At 39.7% G+C, this 22,376-nt stretch overlaps 1 protein-coding gene across 2 annotated transcripts in view; it reads right to left on the reverse strand.

The window, feature by feature from the left end:
- Positions 1 to 1,880: 1,880 nt before the first annotated feature.
- Positions 1,881 to 22,376, reverse strand: part of RAD23B (RAD23 nucleotide excision repair protein B) — a 33,821-nt gene continuing 13,325 nt past the window's right edge. Inside the window, exons 2-10 of one of the 2 annotated variants that reach the window (XM_089488617.1) lie at positions 21,368 to 21,449; positions 20,872 to 20,951; positions 19,037 to 19,314; positions 17,376 to 17,431; positions 13,399 to 13,526; positions 9,706 to 9,844; positions 5,478 to 5,605; positions 4,990 to 5,214; positions 1,881 to 3,206 (exon numbers count right to left, since the gene is read on the reverse strand). In XM_089488617.1, coding sequence (XP_089344743.1) covers positions 3,093 to 3,206; positions 4,990 to 5,214; positions 5,478 to 5,605; positions 9,706 to 9,844; positions 13,399 to 13,526; positions 17,376 to 17,431; positions 19,037 to 19,314; positions 20,872 to 20,951; positions 21,368 to 21,449 — 1,230 coding nt within the window. In that variant the 3' untranslated portion in view covers positions 1,881 to 3,092. The remainder of the gene's footprint in view (positions 3,207 to 4,989; positions 5,215 to 5,477; positions 5,606 to 9,705; positions 9,845 to 13,398; positions 13,527 to 17,375; positions 17,432 to 19,036; positions 19,315 to 20,871; positions 20,952 to 21,367; positions 21,450 to 22,376) is intronic. The other variant, XM_089488618.1, reaches the window with a different exon arrangement.

The raw sequence follows: 22,376 nt of genomic DNA on the forward strand, positions 1-22,376 counted from the left end.
AGGGCAGACTGTACTTAGAACTCTTACATTTGCTGTTTACAGAACTTTGCTAGCACCATTTCTTTGGAAGCCTGAACTGCATTTCCAAATGCTGAAGTTTCAAGTTGCTGCAAATCTAGTAATTTGGGACTGAAAGAAAATTGGAGAGAGGGGCAGAATTCTTCTGAGAACAATGCTTTCGTTTTGCACACATACACACCCCAGCTACACCCCTGGGAGAACTCAACAGCAATTATGAAGCAGAAGAATGGTGAAAAAAGCCTGTTGTCTTTCTCTTCAGAAGGGTGGTCTTGCCCTCACTAGAATCAGGTTGTGGGCAAGAAGCACATCTCATAGACCAAGAAAGCAAACTGAGCTGGCATTACTGGACTGTACCATGTAAGACCTCTGACAACAGGTTGACTGCCCACCAACACCAGTACCTTGGTGACATCCATATTAAGGGGGCAGTAGAAAAAGCAAAGCTGAAAAACTACAGAGCTGACTTGTGCCAGCAGGTTTCTTGTGAGAAAATATTAAGAGGGTCCCGTAATTCAGAGGACTAGAACTGTAGTGGTTTCGTAAAGAATGCTAGATTGCCTGGAAGTGACAAGTCATTTATAGAAGCCTCATAATGCATTCTAAAGGATTGGCTATGTCTTAACTGTTAATCTAAATATAGCCTGTAAATTTAGTACAATAGGCCAGACGTATTCTATTTTAGAAGCATATGTCACATAAGAATACACCTGCATGGAGAACAGCTAGTATGAACATGGGAGTCAGCACCTATCCCAATATTGGTGATGAATAAACTGCAGTTGTGATTGCAGAAAGCGGTGCCTGAATGTGGCAACAACACTATCAGAGGCCTCTTTTCAGCAGAGGCTGACAACCTGTAGTGAACCAGCAGGCCGCCTCTTGTTGGGGAGGCCTCCAAGTGTGATTGATCTCTAAAGGACAGGTACAGGACATTGCTTTGGCAAAACTGCCCCTTTAAAAAAAAAAAAAACACCTGAAAACATATGTATCTGGGATCACATTATGAATCAGAATATAATCACCACCACCTTTCCAGAAATAAGCTACCTTAAATAAAACTAGAAAATACTTTTCTGCCATAATTGGTTACAGATGTTCATTTCCTAATGCTATACTAATGTCTCCTCTGCACAGGTGAAGAACCCAAATTAAAACATTTAACATTTAACCAAAACTGCATGGTCTTGTACAGCATACTGAGAACATCTGAAACTAGCCAGTAGAGGGTTTGCTTTACAGTTATTTCAGAGTTCTCTCAAGAGTACAAAAATGTTACTCAGCAAAACATATCAAGTTCTCATTCCCCCACAAAAAACATTTGCTTTAATATTTAAATCCTGGTTGCTTTAGCAAAAAAAAAAAAAAATAGTAGTATATAAGTGCACTGAAATCAATCAGTGCTGTTTCTGATATGGCTAGTTTTCAAAATAAAGGTAGATGGATTTTTGTAGGTAAGCCTTGAAAAAGGCAATCATCAGTCTAGAGCTCGAAATCGTAGTCCAGTTTTCTGGCATCATTCTGCCTATTACAACCTATTAAACTGGGAAGAGGCATGCAAGAAAAAAACACACATGGCATTCCAAGCTGGCTTCACGTTAAAAGCTGTCTTTAAATTATGTGCACATATGGACTTACATAGTGCAATGTCTCTCACTCTCACCACACTGCTCATCTGTCAATCGGGGAAACAGTTATCTCTTCAAAACCCCAGATATAGGGCAGGACCTGGCCTCTACTGAAGAAATTGCAATAAGCAAAACAGTATCTTCAAACAATGATACTACTACTTATAACGATACCTCAAAGCACACTAGGCACATTTAAGTTCCCCTATGACAGTAAGAAACAAGACTCAAAACTTTACAATTAGATGTTACTTTTAATAGGAAGTAAAAGGGGGGGATGTGCATAATCTTTAAGGATCCAATACTTGATTGTTCATCTAGTTTCCCATGTCCTGAACATCTCTTCAAGAGCAAAATATTTTCACAATGCTTTTAAACAGAAGAGAAGCCAAGTTACTGGAACATTACAGTCCTTTTTAAAGCAATACAAATGACAATAGCCTTTAGAGTCCCAGAGATTGAAACTATAAGATTACAAGCATTTAAGACACCTAGTTTTGAAATACTTGCAGCCGTATTCATCAGATCATTTTCACTCTAAACAAAATATAGGTAGGATGGAATCTGATTTCTTCATAAATACTTTCACTAGGATGGAGAGTTTACATTTTCTTCATTGGCAATAAAAAAGTGCTCAATTCACAAAAAAGGATACATCAAACCCAAAACATGCAATGGTTGTTGTTTATTGTTTTAAAAGCTATACTGTAACCCAACATTGAAGTAAGCAGTAATTAGGTCATCTTGCATTATTTGCCCAAAATAACGATTTTACCTGCGTATATAGCCTCTCCGTTTACTATGAAATGAAGAAAGGGGTAGGGAGTAGATCTCTCAAAATCAATGATCAATTATCTTAAAACAATGAGTGGTTTTAATTTGAAATTTTAATCTAGCACTTCATGTGAAGTAATGGCTCTCTTGTAGAAACTGCAAAAAAACCATCACCTCCATTTTTGGCATATGTTATAGTTACTCAAATATATTCTCTCTTAAATTCAGGAAGCCATTATCCAGTGTTACCATGAAATACAGACTGTTGATTCTAGGTAGCCTCTGCTCTCTCCAAGACCAAGGTTAATTAAAAAGAAACAAAAGCAGGGCACTGCACTAATTTTGGAATCTAGTACACTAATAAAAGAGTGGAAATGGGGGAAGGGGTTGAACTTAGTTGAAAGAAGAAAGGAACTAAATATTTGCCAAAAAAAAAAAAAAAAAAGAGCTGATTTTTGGTTGTATATTTTTTTACACTTTGATCTCCTGCACCTGCCAATTTAGTACAGACGTGCTTATCTTTCCATGTATCCTTTCTATATTTTTCTCCCCCCCGCCCCCTTTATGCCAAGTATCATGGATATGAGCCCAAGGATCCCAAACAATCCAGTGAACAGCTAGTGTAATGCACTGGTGTGAAGTGTGAGATTTTTTTTTTAAAGTCTCTCCCTTTCAATCTTCATCAAAATTCTGTTGTAGAAGGAAGTTGGCTGCCAAGTTTTCATTCTTCTCACATGCAAAATATGCTTGTATCACAAGTCCTTCAGGGAATCCTAGTGCCTTTAACTGTAAAAAGGAGAAGTCTATTAGAATTCACATTTCAAGTACAAAGTAGCCTCCTTATCAGGATAAGGAGACCCAACATTTCTGATGCTATGGGAAGATAACACCATCAGAAATAATCCTAACAAACATGAAGTTTTACAAATAAAAGAATCTTAACATTTGGTAAAAAATTTATTCTAGTTGTTGCCGTGTGCCTTCAAGTTGCGTACAACTTATGGTATTCCTAAGGTGAACCTATCATGGGGTTTTCTTGGCAAGATTTTCTTCTGCCTTTCGGTCTAGGACTGAAAGTGTATGCCTTGTCCAAGGTCATCCATGGCCAAGCAGCAATTCAAACTCTAGTCTCCAAAATCATAGTCCAACACTCAAACCATGGCACTATGCTGGCTTTCACATTAGATGGGTGTGATTAACACAGCGTGTTAAACTATAACTCTGGAGACTAGGGTTTAAATCCCTGCTCAGCCATGGAAGCCCACTGGGGGACCTTGGGCAAGTCACACTCTCTCAGTCTCAGAGGAAGCAAGGACAGACCCCCCTCTGAAAAATTCTACCAAAAAAACAAAAACAAACCACCCACCCCATGATAGGGTGGAAACAACTTGAAGATACACAACAAAATTAATAAAGAAAATGGGCTATCAAACACTGTACAGAACTGTTCTTCTGAAAATGGAGAAATTTTCAGATAAAATGAAATTACAACTAAATCCTTATCAAAACAATACTGAAATCCTTAGGTCTCAATTAAACTTATGACCTCAAATGTAAATTGGAAGTGTGTAGTAGGGTACTGAGCTAAAGCACTGGGCCTGCAAGCCATGTAAAAGGACACAGTTACAGACACTCCCATCTTGCAAAGAGACAGTGACTGCTCTGAAGAAACCATGCTTAATGAAAAACAGAGCCTGCACACCCATTTCAAGTTTCACTTCCTAGTCTGAGGCTAAATTTTAAAGCTGCTCTGAGAGCCTTTGTGGCTGAAAAGCAGGTTATAAATATTCTTAAAAAATAATAAAAATAATAAATAATATTTAATCATAGCATAGGTATTTAAACAAATACATAGCCATGTTTAAGAGAGATAGATGTGTAATGTATTGACAGTGCCTCAAAGACTCCATAATGTGCTTTGGCACCTTGAAGTTTCTAGTCAGTCTGGCATGTCCTCCTCCATGCCAGTCTCCCTCTCCACCATCAGCCAGCTTTCTGTAGCACATACAGTCAGCCCTCGGTATCCGCAGGGGGATCTGTTCTGCCTCCCCCCCCCCCCCCCGGCAGATACTAAAATCCGGGGATGCTTGAGTTCCATTATTCTCAAATGGCCATGCCGCCATTGGGGGAAAAGGGAACTTGACCCGAATGGTAGGCCAAAGCCACCCCTGAGTCAGCACTGTCCCAGCCACTCAAAGCTCACCTCTCCAGTCTCACCACCGGCGGGCAGCAGGGGGCTGCCTCTGCTTTCTCGGCTGCCTTCTCCTCCATGTGGGTTTGCCATCCGTGGGCGGTTAAATCCACGGATGGTAAGTCTGTGGATACTGAGGGCCTATTGTAACTATGCTCAGTTTTCATTACTGATTGGACTGGTTTTTGGGGAAAGGAAATAATGCTTTGCTTTGGCCTTTTACAGAATTTATTTTCATACTTCTGCAAGCCTGGGTTCCTCCCAAGCCTGCTAAGCTGTCACTACCTATCCATCACTGAATTTCCATAATGGAGGAAATAACGAAAGCAAGTGATTGGGAAACTACTAAAATACAGAACAAAAAAATGTGTCACTCACCCTTTCTATAGCTTCTTTTTCCTGAGGCGTTACTTGAATATAGTTCATGTGACGACTTCCAGATTCAGCTACTCCTCCTCCTCCTCCTCCTCCTCCTCCACCACCACCACCTCCTCCTCCTCCTCCGCTGCTGCCTCCCCCTTGACCTGACTCCTGAACAGGCTCGTTTAACATCTGAATAAAATGTTCTTGATGTTGGCTGATTTGCTGTGGTGCATGGGAGGACAAAAGCAAACAATACACTGAAATAAAGCATATGCATTTCTACTGACAGACTCAAAAACTAATAGTATTATACTATACATGGCAATCTCCAAAATTTAGAAGGAAGAAAAAAAAACACCACAAGTATGATAACTATGACTGCCTTACAGAGCTATTTATATAAATGCGGGGCCAACTTTTCTGCCTCACTACCAATTATGATGTATTTTAATAGCCAATACCCTGAAATTACTGAGGACAACCCAGGATGCTTTAAAAGTCACCTGTAGTAACTGAGGATTTTCCCGGCCTATTTGCTGTAGCAATGCAGGCAAAAGAGATGGATTCTGCTGAATGATTTGTCGCATCTGCTGGAACTGAGGCTGGTTTCGTAAAAATTCAAGAGGATGTCCTGAAAGCAAAAAACAAACAAACATGGTTTTAAAGATATAATTAAAGTCTACTAAATTTCTGAAAAAGGAAAAAGTGACAGGTTAAAGACATTTGGGGTGACATTATGATCAAAATGATCTGCAATCCAACTGAGATGATACATCTTTAGCTCATAGTTATTATCATCTCAGAAAAGAAAATAATTCTTCAGTTTCTGGTTGAACTTGCATAAAAACAAGATTATTTGCTGATAGAAATTCTATGCACAATGTGTAGTATACAAAATATTTTTTAAAAAGCTATATAACATAAACAAAGTCCAAATGAAAAGTGCAAAATGCAAGTACTATCCAACTACATCAAACCCTTCCAACCAAGCATTTAAGACACAGGACACCTCCCAAAATAATAGTTATTTCCTGATTGAAAATTAGCATCCTCCAAAACACTCTAGGGAAATCCATGTTATCTAGAGAGGACTGTAAATATTTTGCTTTGCTTTTCTGATGGAGAAAGAAAGAAAGGGAATTTAACAACAGAAAAACCTATGTACTTCAAGAGTTGAATACTTATTTTCATTTTAAAGGGGCTGGAAGTGACCAAATGATGGATCAAGGGCATGTAAACATTTTAACTCTCACACATAGTGTTTACTTTTAAGCTCCTTTTCCATATGGGAGAGAAACTAATTCCACAGGAAATCCCTGCCCATTACACAAAGGGTGCTAGGGAAGCCCCATTCCCCCCTCCACCCCAAGTCCTGGTAGCTGGAGATTCCCCTTAGCATGGTTTTTGCCACATCAATCTCTCACCCTACGTGTTTCCACTGCTTGTTGTACTAAATGTGGCAGCAAGAGCTATACTCAGAAGAAGAAGAAAAAAACAAGTTACTTCCTGTGGTTCTTTGTATGAATATCTGTGCCTTCACACAAATGGGGTTTGCACCTGTACAGAAACTTCATTAGGAATCCATAGAAGAGTAGCTTGGCAGGGGCATACTGCCCCCTCCCACCAGTGTGTTTGATTTAAAAGGCCAGTGCCCTTCTTGCATCAAGGCAATATAGAGAATTTTCTAACTGGGTTGTTGGTTAAGAACAGGTCAAATAATGTCTTGAATGCCTTCATCACAAGAAATTCTACAGCACTGGAGTCTGGCCTCTTGAGGTGATCAATGTCCATGGACAGTTACATTGCCAGTATGCTCTCCAGCCAATCATTCAAAGCCAGGAGGGGTGCTACAGCAGCAGCTGAAATATGTGTTATCAACTAGCTGAAAAACAGAATAGACAACTGGAACAGTGGTAACTTGATATCTATACGAAGTGCCTTTGTGATTCCTAATACACCATTAGTAAATATTTTGACATCTTCTGGAGGTGACGCTGGACCTGTATCTTCCACAGCTCAGTTGGTGATGATGTTTGTGGCAATAGAGAGTTTGATGAGGAAGTATCAGAGTCATAATCATCAATCTTCCAAGGGCAGTTGATGTTGAGACTCAGAAGGAGCAACTACAGCAGACTTGCACAACTTGACAGTAAGTAGGGGCCAAAATTAAAATAGGTTGAACTTCTTTGGGCCACAAATTGGTTTTAATTAATAATAAATATTATTAATATTAATTCCATCTTCTCTCTCCTCAGGAGAAAGATGAGTAGCAGAGAAGCTTCATGGGGTGGGCATTTGCTTCTCTTCTTCCTGGCCTTCTCAGAAGAAAGACAAGCAGTGGAGGAACTTTGCAAGATGAGTGTTTGCACATCTTCCTCCACATGGCCCTCTCCTCAGTAGGAGCCAAGTGGCAGCGGAGCCTTGAAGCCATTCTACATGCTTGGGGGCCACCCAAAATCATTTGGTGGGCCACATGTGGCGCAGGCCTGAACTACAGTAACAGAAAGAGACCACGTAGACCTGAGATTATGTTAAAGCTATTAGTACCAAGGGAGTTGAAAAAAGAATGGCAACTAGACAACATGGAATTATATTTGAAAATAAGAGTCATTACTACAGAGGTAAGAACCATTTGTCAGAAGTGGTCCTGAAACAGCCAGAGATGTCAGAAGTCTAGGTTCTGTGGCAGTCGCTCGTAGAGACAGATACAGAGGTCAGCAAAGAAGTGATAATTGAGCTCAAGGCCGATACCATACCAAGAAGACACACTGGAGCACTCACATTCAAACAGAGATTTCTCTGGTCGGGGTGATAGTACTGGCAGTCTAGGTTCCGAGGAAGGAACATACCATTTGGTGGTTTGACCCAACTGATGAGTCAACTGAAACTGTGAAGATTGCTACTGATGGAAGTTGAGGTGGTGGTACAGCTACACCAGCATCGGTAGCTATCAATACTGTACCTAAGGTGGGAGTCCAAAAGGCATCTGATACAGCGTGACGTCCAGGTTTGACCTTCTGCTTTGCTCTGACCAATGTCGGCTTTTTTTGTCCAGACTTAGAACAGGATGACTTGCTTGACTTCTCCCCTTGTACCAAAGCAGAACCTCCTGCTGATGCAATAGCAATCGGCTACCGGATTAAAAAGCTTGATAGTGACGATACAGATGAGACATCCATAGCAGAAGTTCAGCACGTCAGTACTGTGACAGACAATGGTAAGGAAGCAGTTGTAGATACTGAAGCAGCCATTGACACTGATGCAGATTTCTTAGGCTTTGCAATGGTTGTTGAAGTTGAAAAGAGAGGGTGATTCAGACCCACTACGTCAGCAACCTGTAGCTATTTTTCCAGCATTAAAGACAGTAACTTTAAACAAAATGAGGGAAGCTACTCAACAGGAGAACTACGAAGGGAAGCATGCTCTGATGGAAGACGAAAAGAAAGATGGGCTTGACATGCGCAGTAGGTGAGATGTAGGCAGGGTGTCCTTGCCAAGCTATTCATTCAGCTCTAGAACTTTCTGAAAGCAAGTCTCTGCTTAGGTGCAAAACCCAGTTGTATGAGGCACAGAGACACCAAGAAGAAACATTCTTATGTCTCATCAGTGATCAGAAAGAACAGGACCATTCTCTGCATCTTATGCAGAGACCTTGCCAGTCTTTTGAGGGGCTCCTTCAAGCACTCCTTTTCACTGTTCACAGAAAAACTGGGAATGAATATTGCAGAGTGAGGTGGGTTGTGATGAGAGATGGTGAAAGGTTTTTAATTCAGGTACAGCGCGCCCGCGTCATACGCTTTACGCAGACTTGAGCTTACGCGCTCAAGCCACAGGGAGCATGCGGGGCAGAAGGGGTGGCGCGTCCCATTCAATTAAATGGGTGTGCATGCCCGTGGTGCCCGCATGCCACTGCGCACGAGCCCCATTGTTTCCAATGGGGCTTGAGCATAGGCGGAATTCGCCTTACGCAGAGGGGTCTGGAACGGATTCCCCACGTAAGGAGAGGGCTGACTGTATGTTCCTACTCTTTGATATCATCCAGCCCAGTAACCCATCCCAGTGTTAAGGCTCCCATTTTTAGGCAGTTCTAATATGTCCACTTATTAATCTTTTAATTAGAAAAGTGCGTTTTACAGTGAGAGTAGAAAACATTCTTATTAAGAATCATGATCCAAGTAAATACACAGCACACATTTGCTGGAGCAAAAATTACAGTGTGTGTGTGTGTAAACCTAATTTTCCATGCATGCAGAAAACTTATAAAGCAAAAAACTAACAGGTGAATCTCTAGACTAGTAGTCCCCAAACTGTGCTCTTTAAGGGATTGTGGACTTCATCTCCCACAATCCCAGATTATTGGCTGAGGCTTCTGGCAGTTGAAGTCCAAAATTTCTTAAAGGGCTTTTTGCAGACCACTGCTCCAGACCAATAAATCAGTATTTTCTTCCCCACAAAGATGATACACCTTGTCAATCACACAATGTAGATCAGACTGATTCTTCCTCCCCCAGTTATTAAAGTGGAAATGGGGATCAGTTGATCTGTCTGGACTAGAAAACTATGTTAGTCTATCCCAAAACAAGAGTGGGAATACTGATTTGGAAATATAAAAACCCCTTATTTCTAAGATTTTGCCTACAAAATACTTTTAACAACAGCAATTGTTAAAACTACCATTATTAGGTATGATACAGCTTTTCAGAGAGACCTTTTGAAATATGGCCATCATACCTCCTCCTGTAGAGCTAGTAGTAGTAGTTGTAGTTGTAGTAGTTGCTGCAGCTGCTGCCACTGCCGAAGGAGAAGCACCAGTGCTGGCTGCTTGAGGGGGATCAGCCATGCCCTGACTTTCTCTGTCGCCAGGGATACCCTAAAATGATACAGTCACTTTAAAAATTCAGGGTTAACTTGCTTTGATAATTTCAAAGTATACAACGACCTCATACAGACAGGCCAAAATAATGCTGCTTTGGGTCACTTTGGAGGTATGCTGTTTAAATGTTGCATGCGTCTTAAGAGTCTCGAAGCGGCACCAAAGCCACACTCCAGTCCTAAGGAACGGAATGTGGCTTTGGCATGGCTTCCAGACTCTTAGGACGTTTGCATCATTTAAACAGCATACCTCCAAAGTGACCCGAAGCAGCTTTATTTTGGCAGTCTGTATGGGGCCAACATTTGAATTGATTCTGGAAAACAATTATATGTTTCACAGAATATCCTGAGTAACTTTAATTACATTAATTAATGTTGAAAACTAGGATATACATCTACTGTCTCCTTGCACATTCACAAGTAAATATTTTAAACAACATTAGCTATTCAGCATTCACCAGTCCTTCAAAGTTGGCTGAAACTGTCTGCATTCACTGTAGATACATATCCCAAGATCACAAATTTACAACAAGTACTGGACATCACTCCACCAGACTGTGCTTTTCTGCTGCAACTGCAGGCACTGTAACAAGAGGCCACATTTTAAACTGATGAAAAAGATTCACATTCAGTGAACCATGAATCCCAGCATCTATGATTCTTAAAAGCCTGAAAACCAGTCAAGGCTTTGACTTACACTAAGTATCCTAGATGCAACTCAAGGCACCTTAATTTTAACCTAAGAAAGCTGCAGCCAAGTTATAAAGAATTGTGTAATTAATTCCATGTATCAAAGTGGATTTGCAGCTTGCTCTTGTCAAACAGAAGCCCCAACATTTCATGGAAAGAGATTTTTTTTTAAATAAGGAGTTCCAAATAAGGTTGTGATATGGCATAAATCATTCTTTCCCTGGTGCATGAGACATGAAAGGATCACTTGAAATCAAAACAGTCAAGACAACAGTCAGGCCAGTAATTGCTAAGTCCTAGGCCTGACTTGAAAACAAGAGTGCAAGTTTTACACACACACGCGCGCGAAAAAAAACCTTGTTATAACATTTTACTATCTAGCAGTGACACAAATGGGCTCAAATGGAAGACATTAATTACCCAAGTAATTCTCTTAAGACAAGCAATCTTAGTGATTTCGACATTTTAGACAAGCTTGCTTAACCAGTGTTCTGCCATGTATGATGGAGGAACTTTGTCCAACAGTTTCAATTAATTAACAACAGCCACATTTTTCACAGTGCCAAGTAGACCAACCACACTGCATGTTAAATGAAGGGGACTTCATACATGAGTTTCCTAAAGAAAAACGAACAGAGCAAAGTAGCCTCAATATAATTCAGATTCTAGAAGATGCAACACTTCAACAAATTACCTCCATGTAAGAAACTAGTTACACAGGCGAGTGTGTCTGGTGATGGAGCTGCTATAAAAAAAACCCAAACAAAAACAAAACAAAAATCCTGGTCACAGAATACAAAAATCTTAAGAGCTAAAGCATACAAGTCTCTTTCTTACTGGCTACATAAAACAGTTTAAAACCTTGTCTTCAGTATCTTGTAGCCTAAACTGCAAATGTTTTGCAGTCCATTTGTTTTTAAGGACAGCCAGTGTGGTGTAGTGGTTTGAGCATGACTCAAGATTTCCGCTCAGCCACAGAAATCCACTGTGTGACCTTGAGTGAGTCACACACTCTCAACCCTAAAAAAACCCATGATAGGTTCACCATAAGTCAAAAATGACATGAAGGCATGCAACAATAATAAATGTTTCTAAGAGCAGCAAAAAGAGAGATTGTTCTTTGGACAGTGATTGAAAACTTAATTTTTCACAATTGTGATAATGAAAATAAGCCAATGTATACAATTTTTATTGAACAATCCTCAAGTTTATGTGGGCGGGGGGAGGACAGCATCAGTAGAGAAGGGGACCAACAGGCACAGAAAAGGTAATTCTCCTTTTCTCTCATATCCCCCATGTGCTCTCATATCTGCTTCAGAGGCCCTCCGGAGCAATGGCACAGAGGGTTGGAGAAGGGGAAAGAGAAGATTCTGTCATGAGCACTCAGAAGCTGCTGGAGTGGAACTGCCTTCTGCTGAACAGCTGTCCTGGAGGTAGGATAATGAGGACAAACAAACTGAGGCATAAACAACACAAAGCAGAGGCACAATCAGTAGACAAATCAACCTGTGTTAATAAGATCACACTTCCCCTGAACGACCAGTGTGGAAATTCTTCTGGACTTAGCTCAGATGCCTACAGTACTAAGACCTTTTAACCTCCTATTCGATCTGGGAGGGATAGTCCTTGCCTCGTCTGTAATGGTCTCATGACACCCTAGCTGCGATGCTATAATTTTCCAAGGGGATTTAAAAATGGTCCAGACAGTTCAAGTGGTGAAGAAATCAAGCTGCATTAATAATGGAAGGGGCTTGGCAGCTGTCCCATATGATTCTAACAGTCTTAAGAGACTGCACCAGCCTGTTCACTTTCTGAAGTAATCAACAGACATCCTTCTCACCTGCTCTCTTCCTCAGGCTATTTCAGTAGTGATACTGAATCATCTTCCCTCTGTGTGTGTGTGTGTGTCTGTCTGTCTGTCTGTCTGTCTGTCTGTCTGTCTGTCTGTGTCTGTGTCTGTGTCTGACCAGACTTTCTTTGAGGAAGGTCTTCAGGAAAATTGTGAAGGCTTGCATGTTTTGATGATTTTGCCCTTAAAGTTAGCATTGAAATAATTTTAATTAGTTACTGAACCATGACTTTCCAACCATAAACCTTCAACTCTTGCATTTACTGCTCTTAAGGACTTTGGGCTGGAACAAGACAAGCAGGGAAAGGATGCTCGAGCCTGCGTTTTCTGAAACAGGGTCAAAACTCCAGTCTGCATAGCCCACTCCCAAGGCAGGCTGAACATCCACGAGAAGCTTGCACAGTGCTGTGTCAAATTGTGCTCGTCATTTTTTGTTGCCTCCCAACCATTTATGCATGCCATCATACAAACACACACCTGCGACATTGAATTAGCTTCCATGTTCCACCCAGATGCCATTCCATTGGATGGCCACCCCTCTGATTGCCACATGTACTCTTGGCACAGGACACAGGTGCATCACTGTGCTGAGAAATCCATTGGCAAAGCACAACTATGGCGGCCCCTCGTACATGCCTCCTTCATGCCATGCCCTCCTGTTGGACTGTCTGGTTTGTGCATATTGTCATTACATCCATTGGAATTGTCACACTTTCACTGTTTTGCTTTGACACAGCCTCACATTGGCGCTGGCCTGTTTATATGCAATCACAAAGATGCACATTTTTTGCATTGTCAAAGGCGCTTCTTTTTGCTCTAATTTTTAGCCCTGGAGCGCAACTTTGTTCCACTTTCCACCAGCTTTTGTCTCATGCATCATCTAAATGTCTTGGTTTCAAAGTGGCTGGAAGCAGCTTTATTTTACTTGTGTGTTTCACCTCTCTGTCATATTTACAGTAGGTTAGTAGTAAGCCCACAGAAGGAACATATGAAAATCAAGAGAATGTGCTCACCATTAGAAGATACTCCACTGCTCTGTCTGGATTGTTGAAACTCGCTCTCAGTGCAGCAATTACTTGCTCTCTCTCATATCCCATTGACATGATCTCAGTCACCATATTTTCATAGGACTGACCTGTCACTGAGAAGAACAGAAAAACATAAGTTGAGAGAGAAATGAATAAATGGAGACAATGAGGGGGAGTGTACAAGAAAACAAGAGAGTAGTCTTACTAAGAGTTAATCATTATAGCATGGATCTTGGTGACATGGCAACGTTCCTTTCTGTTTCTAGTTGCTAACCATTATAGGAATTTGTTGTTTATTCTGTAATATTTCTATACCATTTTCTGCTAAAACCAAGACAGTTTACAACATACTGAAAGCAAAAATGTTATAAAAACATTAACACCATGAAACTTTCATTAAAAAGAAGAACCACTAAAAATGTAGAAGGCCAAAATTCAAAAGTGTTTTGATGCCTTTTCTAAAAGTAGAAAATATAGGGACCAGCAGTTAACTCTGTGGATTGTATTCACAATTTAAGAATAATACAGGAGGAACAACTCTCATACATGTCTAGTCATGCAGGCCTCTTGAAATGATATCAATAATCAGACTGCAGATCTGAATAATCAGATTTATTTATGATGAGACAGGAAGTCCTTCAAAACAGTTGCAACATTGTGTATTATTAACTCTCACAACTCTCCCTAGTTGTATTCTGCTACTTCTTTATTAATGTCTCATGAATATAAAACATAATAACCTTCTTTTGCAACTTAAGAAAGCTGCCCAGTGGGTAAGGATTGCTAACCTGTCAGGCTTTGAAAATCCAAGCATTTTATTAGTAAAAAAGCCATATGTATCATCTATCATTAAGGAGTGTCTACTAACTTTAGAATACCACTTTGAGAAAGTAAAAAGATCTGCTGCATGATACAGTTTGTGGATTAAGAAGAACTATTTATCCTCAACTCTAACCCACTTTACTGTGTAATTTCATTCTCTTATCTGCCTCACAGCTCCTTCAGATCCTCCCAATGATCCATTCAGAGAAGATGCCACCCACAGATGCTGGAGAAACATCAGGAAGAAAATCTTCTAGAACATGGCCACATAGCCCGAAAAACCCACAAAATGAATGCTGGCCATGAAAGCCTTCGACTTCACAAATGATAATAAAATTAAGCACGTCTGAAACTGATATTGCATGGATAAGATATTGCCCGGTTACATCACCTACAACAGTTTGAGTTCTATGACCAAAGCAAGCTGGGTTTAAAAGCAACAATATGCATCTTTACATTATGCATTCTGCAGCCACATAATGTAGCAATACTTATTAGGGATTAGAACATTCCTGGAAAATACTGTTGAAATACTGTTCCTATAGCATCTTCACAGATCCACTGTTCACAACAGACAGAAGAGATCTCCTGAATCAGAATGCCACCAAATGCTAGTTACTAAATGATTAACAATGGGCAAGATTTTCCCTTTATATCTGCTTGTAAAAGGTGTCTGATTAGACACTGATAAAATAGAATGCTGGACTAGATGGATCCTTGGTCTGAGCCAACGAGGCTCTTATGTTATTAGAAAAAGGGCTTATCTAGGATAAAACACTGCTGTCTAATTGGTAGGTAAATGACTAAGGCTGCCTGTTATTGAATACTACTGCCTGTTATTGAATAACACCAGTTAAACCAGAAAGTGACACTGAAGGAAGTGACACATAAAATTACTACTACTGTGAAGCCCATAGGAGGAGCAGATAATTCCTTTCAGCCTTTATGTTTTTGAGGGAAAAAGTATATATGATACCAGTCTTTTCTGAAAACTGTCTGCTTGGTCAGCACAGGCCACAAAGGAGCTTTGTGAATGGACAACCAGAGTTTCATTTCAGTGCTGCACAGATAGGAAGTAAAATAATGATGTAATAAAGGTACAGTCTTCCCTCCATATTCACGGCTTTGGAAATCAAAGTTTTGATCATTCGCGAGGTCAAGGCCTCCATGTGCACACACACTCTCCTTCCGCTCCATCCCCTCCCTGCTGCTCTGTAACTAGCCCAACTGAGCCAGTTACAGGGCGACAGCAAGAGGAAAGAGAGAGAAGCTCTTTTTTTCTTTTTCTTTCTCCCAAGGCTTTCCAGGGCAACAGCGGCCAGAGGAAGGGAGAGCATCCCTCACACACACACACCTTCCTTCTGATGCTTCAGGGAGCTGGCAAACTCTGAAACACTGGAAGGGAGATGGAGAAATCTCACACTCACTTCTCTCTCCCTTCCTCGATTCCTCTGACAGTTTGCCTGGGCGAAGAGGAGAGGTCAGAGCAGCATGTGCGAGCCCCCAGGCTTCCGTATGATGCCTCAGAGAGCCCAGGCAAACTCTCTGAGGCATTGGAGGAGGGAAGAGAGGCAAGCACATGCACACACTCTTCCTGTCGCTCTGAAACTGGGAGGAGTTATTTGCGAAGTTTTCAAATTCACAAGGGTCCTTTGCCCCTAATCTCCATGAATAAGGAGGGACAAGTGTACTTTCAAGTTCTCAGAACAATATTCCATACATTTTTTAAAAATAAGTAAAATTCATGTGCTTCTACCATAGAACCCACACAGCCTGACAGATCAAAAAGGGGACATTCCCCACCTCCTCTAGCAGTACAGCATTTCTAACTTGAAAAAATATTTTACTACCTTGCCTTTTGTTCCTAAGAGATTTTCCCTCTTTTTCCAGAGTACTACAGCCCTTTAACATCCACCACTCTTATGAATGAAAGCAAGATAGTAAAAATATATGCAGTTAAGTAAACTTTGGAGGCAAAGTTTACTGTGGTCCAAAACACAATGCAGAAGTAATCCAGTTTGAGGCTGCTTTAACTGCCCTGGCTCAAGGCTAGGGGAATGTGAGAACTGTAATTTTTGCAGACATTTAGCCTTCTCTGCCAGAGAGCCACAATAAACTACAAATCACAGGATTCCCTATCATTGAGCCAGGGTACTTAAAGCAGTCTCAAACTCGATTATTTCTGCAGTGTGTTTGGACCTGTGTTGCACTAACATTTCAGGAATCTGCTATATAAAAACTAATTTATCTCCTTGCTGGCACATGCATGAGCTCCATTCATTTAAATGGGGTTTGAGCATAGGCGGGATTTGCGTTATGCGGGGGAGTCCAGAATGGATCCCCTGCATAAAGTAAGGGTGCACTGTAATGTTCTTAAGGTGTACTGATGCAGGTTTCTAAGACAAAAATACCAAACTAATTCTCTCTATATTTACAAATGTATAGGATACTAAGTTTTGTTGTACAACGTGATCTTCACCAGATATTGCAAGACAGTATTAATGAGGGTAAGATTTTGACTGTTAAATTTACAAGTGAGTTGGAACAGTTGCTACTTTGAACACTGTGGCTCCAGAGTATACAATGGATCAATAATTTAGCACAGAAGTGTTGAAAAGGTAGTCATTCGGCCCTCTTTTAAAAATTCACTTAATATAGCCTGTATAAACTAGTAATATAGTATCCTTACCTCCATACCACAGTTCACAGGCAAGCCAAAGAAACTAAAAGGAAAGGGGGTGCACAAGCAAAGCTTGTTGTGCAAGAACTGATAATTATCTGCAGATAAACTGAAACAGTGGCTGTATTATATGTAGCATTAATTACAGTGGCACTTCAAAGGTGTTATTTTTTCAATTATGACTCTGCTGTCATAACTGCAGAAGTAGGATGGATACAAAGATCTTCTCAATGAGGCTGCATCAGCACTGCAGAAATAATTCACTCTGACACCACTTTAACTGTCCTGGCTCAATGCTATGGAATTCTGGGAATTGTTGTTTTGTGAAACATTTAGTCTTCTCTGTCAGAGAGCTCTGGTGCCACAACAAGCTACATGCCATGGTAGTTAAAAGCTGTGTCAAACTGGATTATTTCTACAGTGCAGATGCATCCCCAGACAGCTATTAGAAAACACTTACCAAGTGCACTTGTAGCATCCTCAAAGAGATTTGATCGAGAAGTATCACCTGTTGTACTGTAACAAAGCAAAAACAAAGCATCATGATGTCCTCCTCTAGAGGTTCATGTACTTTCAGAATATGAAGAGCTATTACTAACTAAAAGATATGCTCATACAGCATCTAAGGAGCAAAGCAGACAGCCAGGTAGGAGTGGCCTCTGGCTGCTCCGCTGTGATTGGGCTGCTACTGTGGTGACTGCAGAGGCATGCTCTCAAAGCAGGCCGCCACCTGTGGTCCCTAGCCATGCACTGCAGGCGCCAGATTTAAATACTGCGTTTCCCCGAAAACAAGACATTGTCTTATATTTATTTTTCCTCAAGACACACTATGGCTTATTTTCAGGGGATGTCTTATTTTTATAAAGTATGGCACAACAATCTACATTTAATCAAATATAGTTAAGTTGTCTTCTTCTGGAACATCGTCATAACTCTCCAAATCCGGAATTCCATCCCCAATTTCTTGTGATTCCCTTTCCTTTAGAACCATTGGTGCAAAACTTTCTGCTCCCTTCCCGGCCCCTTCTCTTCCACGCCGGGCCTATCACTATGTCTTATTTTCGGAGTATGGCTTATATTGCGCAAATGCTTAGAAATCCTGCTACGGCTTATTCTTATGGGTATGTCTTATTTTCGGGAAAAGAGGATAGTTCCTTTTTGCTCTGGTCATTCGGACTGGAGCGTGGCATCAGAGCAACTTCCAGCCATTTTGGGGTGTGCATCATGTAAATGCCACATCCCCAAAGCCGCTGGAAGGTACTTCTTTTGGCCTTTGTGTTTCTGGCCTAAATTTGTTTTGCAAAATTAAGAAGAACAGGCGTTGTCTGCAAATGTTTAGCTATATCAATTAAAATACTGCTAGCAGAGGTTATACAGTACAAACATTCCTTCCTCCTGAACAGTGAACCAGAGATATATTGGACTATGAAAAATAATAGGTTTTGGCTTGTTTATAATGAGAACTCAAGCAGAGTCATGAAATGTAGATACAAAAGGATTCAAAGCTTACATATGCAAGTTTCCAATTTACTGACTTCATACCATAGGACAAGTTAAATATAAATAAAACACACAACCTTTACTTAGCACAGAAACATAGTTTTCTTCACTATGCTAAAATTCAGCAAAAGTTCTTATCATTACCCATTTGGTCACTTTTCAGAAGAAAGAGAAGACATATCTACATATTAACTTGCAAAGTAACTAAACGTTTACTAAAACATGAACCCAACTGACGTATTACAATACACAACTGTTTCAAAAACACCCCTCAACAATTAAAGTCTATCAAAAGACAAACGACAGCCTTGAACAACTACAATCTTACACAATTTAAACTCAATAATTAGGATGATCGAATGGTATGGTATTTTATTAAGAAATTCACTCAGAAGTATTTGAAAAGACTCTAGTAAAGAAGAGAAATGCATTTTTACAATATGAGGCACTAGTTTTATTAGGCATTTGAACAAAATTATACACATATACTTAATAAGCAACTCAGCAGAGAATGCAGACAGCATTTTTGCATGCAGATTGCTTTGGTGTCCTCCATCAAGACCTTCTGCCAAATCTGCCTGACTGTGATGAGAAGACTGTTTTCAAACAAACTGTTCATACCTGTCTGTAGATGATGTGCTGGTGGCAGCTGGTGTCTCTACTGGTTTCTCTGCTGATTTCTCCTCTACAGGGGCACTCACAGGTGCTGCTTCAGAAGCTGCTGCAGCTGGTGTTGGAGGATCTGCTGCAGGTGTTGAAACTGGTACAGGTGCAGGAGTTGGGGCAGGTGCTGGTTTGGGTGCTGCTGAAGGTATTGTAGAAGAACTAACAGTAGTAGTGGCATCATTTGACTGCTGAGTTGTAGTTGGGGATGGAGCTGGAGCAGCTGCTGCTTTGGGCTATAATGATTAAGAAATCTCAATGAATCAAATTCTCAAAATGTTAGTTACCTTTCCCTTTCAAAATGATATGTTTTAATGATAATCTCTTTTTACACACCTCTCAGGGATCACCTATATGTCAAGTGATTCTGCTAGTTTGGCAGTCTCCTCTTCAGCGTTTTAAAAGTAGCCTTTCAAACAAAATTTCAGCCTACCAACAGCAGGCTTAACACAACCAATGATACTGTGTTCCAGAAAACTCAGCTTTCTTACCATGTGACTATCAGTAGTAACAGGTTTACTTGTAGCTTGCTCATGCATACTACAATTTGCAAATACAGACTGAGTATCCCTTATCCGGAATCTGAAATATTCCAAAATCCGAAACTACCAGATTGTCTTCGTGGGTTGCTGAGATAGTGACACCTTAGCTTTCTGATGGTTCAACGTACACAAATTTTGTTTCATGCAAAAATTATGTAAAATGTTTTGTATAAAATTACGGTACCTCCAGATTATACGTTTAAGGTATACATAAAACATAAATGAATTTCTTATTTAGAGTTGTGTCCCATCTCAAGATACCTCATTATGTATATGCAACTATTTAAAAAAAACCAAAAATTGAAATCTAAAACATTTCTAATCCCATGAGTTTGGGATAAGAGAACACAAATCTGTACTGTGTTTCAAACCACACACCAAGTGAACAGATACTAACAGTGAAACCAAAAAAATATGAAACCCAACATCTATCTTCCCTGGAGAGATCTAAATAATAAGCTACTAAAACGTTATTTTCTCTATATTCCAGTTTTTCTCTTGGAATATAGTCTCTTGGAATTCTGGTTCAAACCACCAGAACATGTGAAAAGCTATTTGTCACAATTCTCTTTATTCACAGGTCAATTGTTGATCATCCAATCATTCCAAAACCACCGTTAATATGTTAACAGAGGTCCAGTCCTGTAACCAGTTCACTTTTCTATATGGTTTTAGACAAGCCACATTATTAGTGGGACAGTAGGAAAGATGAAAGATTTGTGCTGGTTACGCAGTAATTACTATATTTTAAAGTAATATAATTTCTTACCCTTTAATTTTTTCCAATATATTACACGACAATCTTAAAATCAATTATAGCTTCATTATGTAGCTACTGTGAGGACTGTACACCAAAGAACAAATTATATCAAGTGAAAAATGAGAGAAAATGTCATCAGTTTGTGAGACCCACTGAAAAACCAGGCCAATTAAGATAAAGATGTATGCTATATAAACAAACAAAGGCATGTATGGTAAAACAAAAAGTTCCAAGAAATTACACCAGATGGGAGTGAAGAAGGGAGAATGTAACTCTTGGGTCAAACAGTCTAACGAAATGTAGATTATTGTTTCTCAACATTCCACTGTTGCATTCCACAGCAAGGACATTTTTGAACTTGTGTTTTGACATAAATAACAATGTACTTCCATAAATGTCAGTATACTTCCATTCTGGGGTGAAGATTTATTTTGATTTTTTTCTACAATATTCAGAGAACCTCAAGGTAAAAATTATGAACAGTAACTTACTTTTGTCACCATAACCACAACAAAGTTCTTTTCATCAATCTTGTATTCTTTAAGAGCAGTGTCATCATTAAGAATTTTACCTAGAAAATAAGACAGACATTTCAGCTTTGATGTTGATTCCCTTTTTTACAATACACTATTAAATGCAATTTGTTTTATTACTATGAGCTTAGCAGTTCCTAGCACAAAGAACAGAAAGGAACAGAACACACCAAAGTATGTTTCTTCATATCTAAGTTTTGCTGTGTTCAATGAAGCCTTCTTCCAAGCTCATATATATATATGCCAAGCACCCAAGAGTCTAAGTAATATACATTTTGTGACAATTCCTCAAGCAAAATACCTCGTTTTATGATATTTACTTAACCAACTGAAGAAAGAAGTTGTATAATAGGTCTTCTCACGTTCACTTGGTACTTCATAAACAGAATGGAAGTATCATGATTTCTCCACAACCTCATTTCAAAAATACCTTTACATATAATAGGTTTGTTACCTGCATATATTAATTTTTGGCCTGCTACTGGAAACGCATCTTTCCCCTTTTCCGATTCTATCTTCTCTTTCAAAGCCTTTACCTGTAACAAACAGCTCCAGTTAGAACAGGTTTGATACTTCAAAATCTACAATATCAAAACACATGTGGTATCACAATACACACAACGAAGGGGATTTTTTGCTTTTTCAACCAAAAGGAGTGTTTTACATTTTCTGTATTAACATTTTAAAAATTATCTCAAAACCAGTGATACAGACTCTGAAGTCTATGGCAAACAAGTACCATATTTTACAATACCTGTCACTTCCAAGCACTTCTTCAAGTGCTCTTCTCTCACACCTCCATCCCAACATAGCTTACAGCAGTCTCACTGGAAAGTAACTGACCCATGCACCACTATAGCTAAATTCAACTTTTGTAGGAACTGAGAGATTATTTATCCAATCCAAACCCTCTTCTATTATTATATGCATTTGTCACCCAGGAACTTACTCAATAACACTGTGTATTACTTTATTAAAAGGACAAACAAGAACAGATGCAGGCACACCAACTATTTGAACCTAGTCTCAATTTTTCAACATTATCCCTCTCTCATCCAAAAACATAACTATTTCTGTCTTCATAATTTTAATAACTTACCAAATACTATAGCCCTCAGTACACAGGAACAAAGAATGTCACATTTCTTCTCCATCCTTCTATTGGAATGCTTAATTGCTCATTTTATCCTAACAACTCTGACAGCAAATTAAATCACCCAGCTGAGCTTACTGTATATACTCTTGTATAAGTCTAGAAATTTCAAAAAAATGACCCAAAAAACCTGAGTTGACTTATACATGGGTCAATGTAAGTACTGTATCTTAACTCACATTTAAAAGAAGGAACCATCCCCTGGTGAAAAGCAAGTGTATGATCTGTCTTGGAAGCACTGGCCCCCTCTATTCTCTCATCCATCCAGCCTTAAGAGTAAGCACAAAAAGTTATATCTGCTGGAGTTTTG

This window comes from Sceloporus occidentalis, unplaced genomic scaffold (genome assembly GCF_023333645.1).
Source record: "Sceloporus occidentalis isolate IW3139 unplaced genomic scaffold, rSceOcc1.0.p SCAF_1, whole genome shotgun sequence".
NCBI lineage: Eukaryota > Metazoa > Chordata > Lepidosauria > Squamata > Phrynosomatidae > Sceloporus > Sceloporus occidentalis.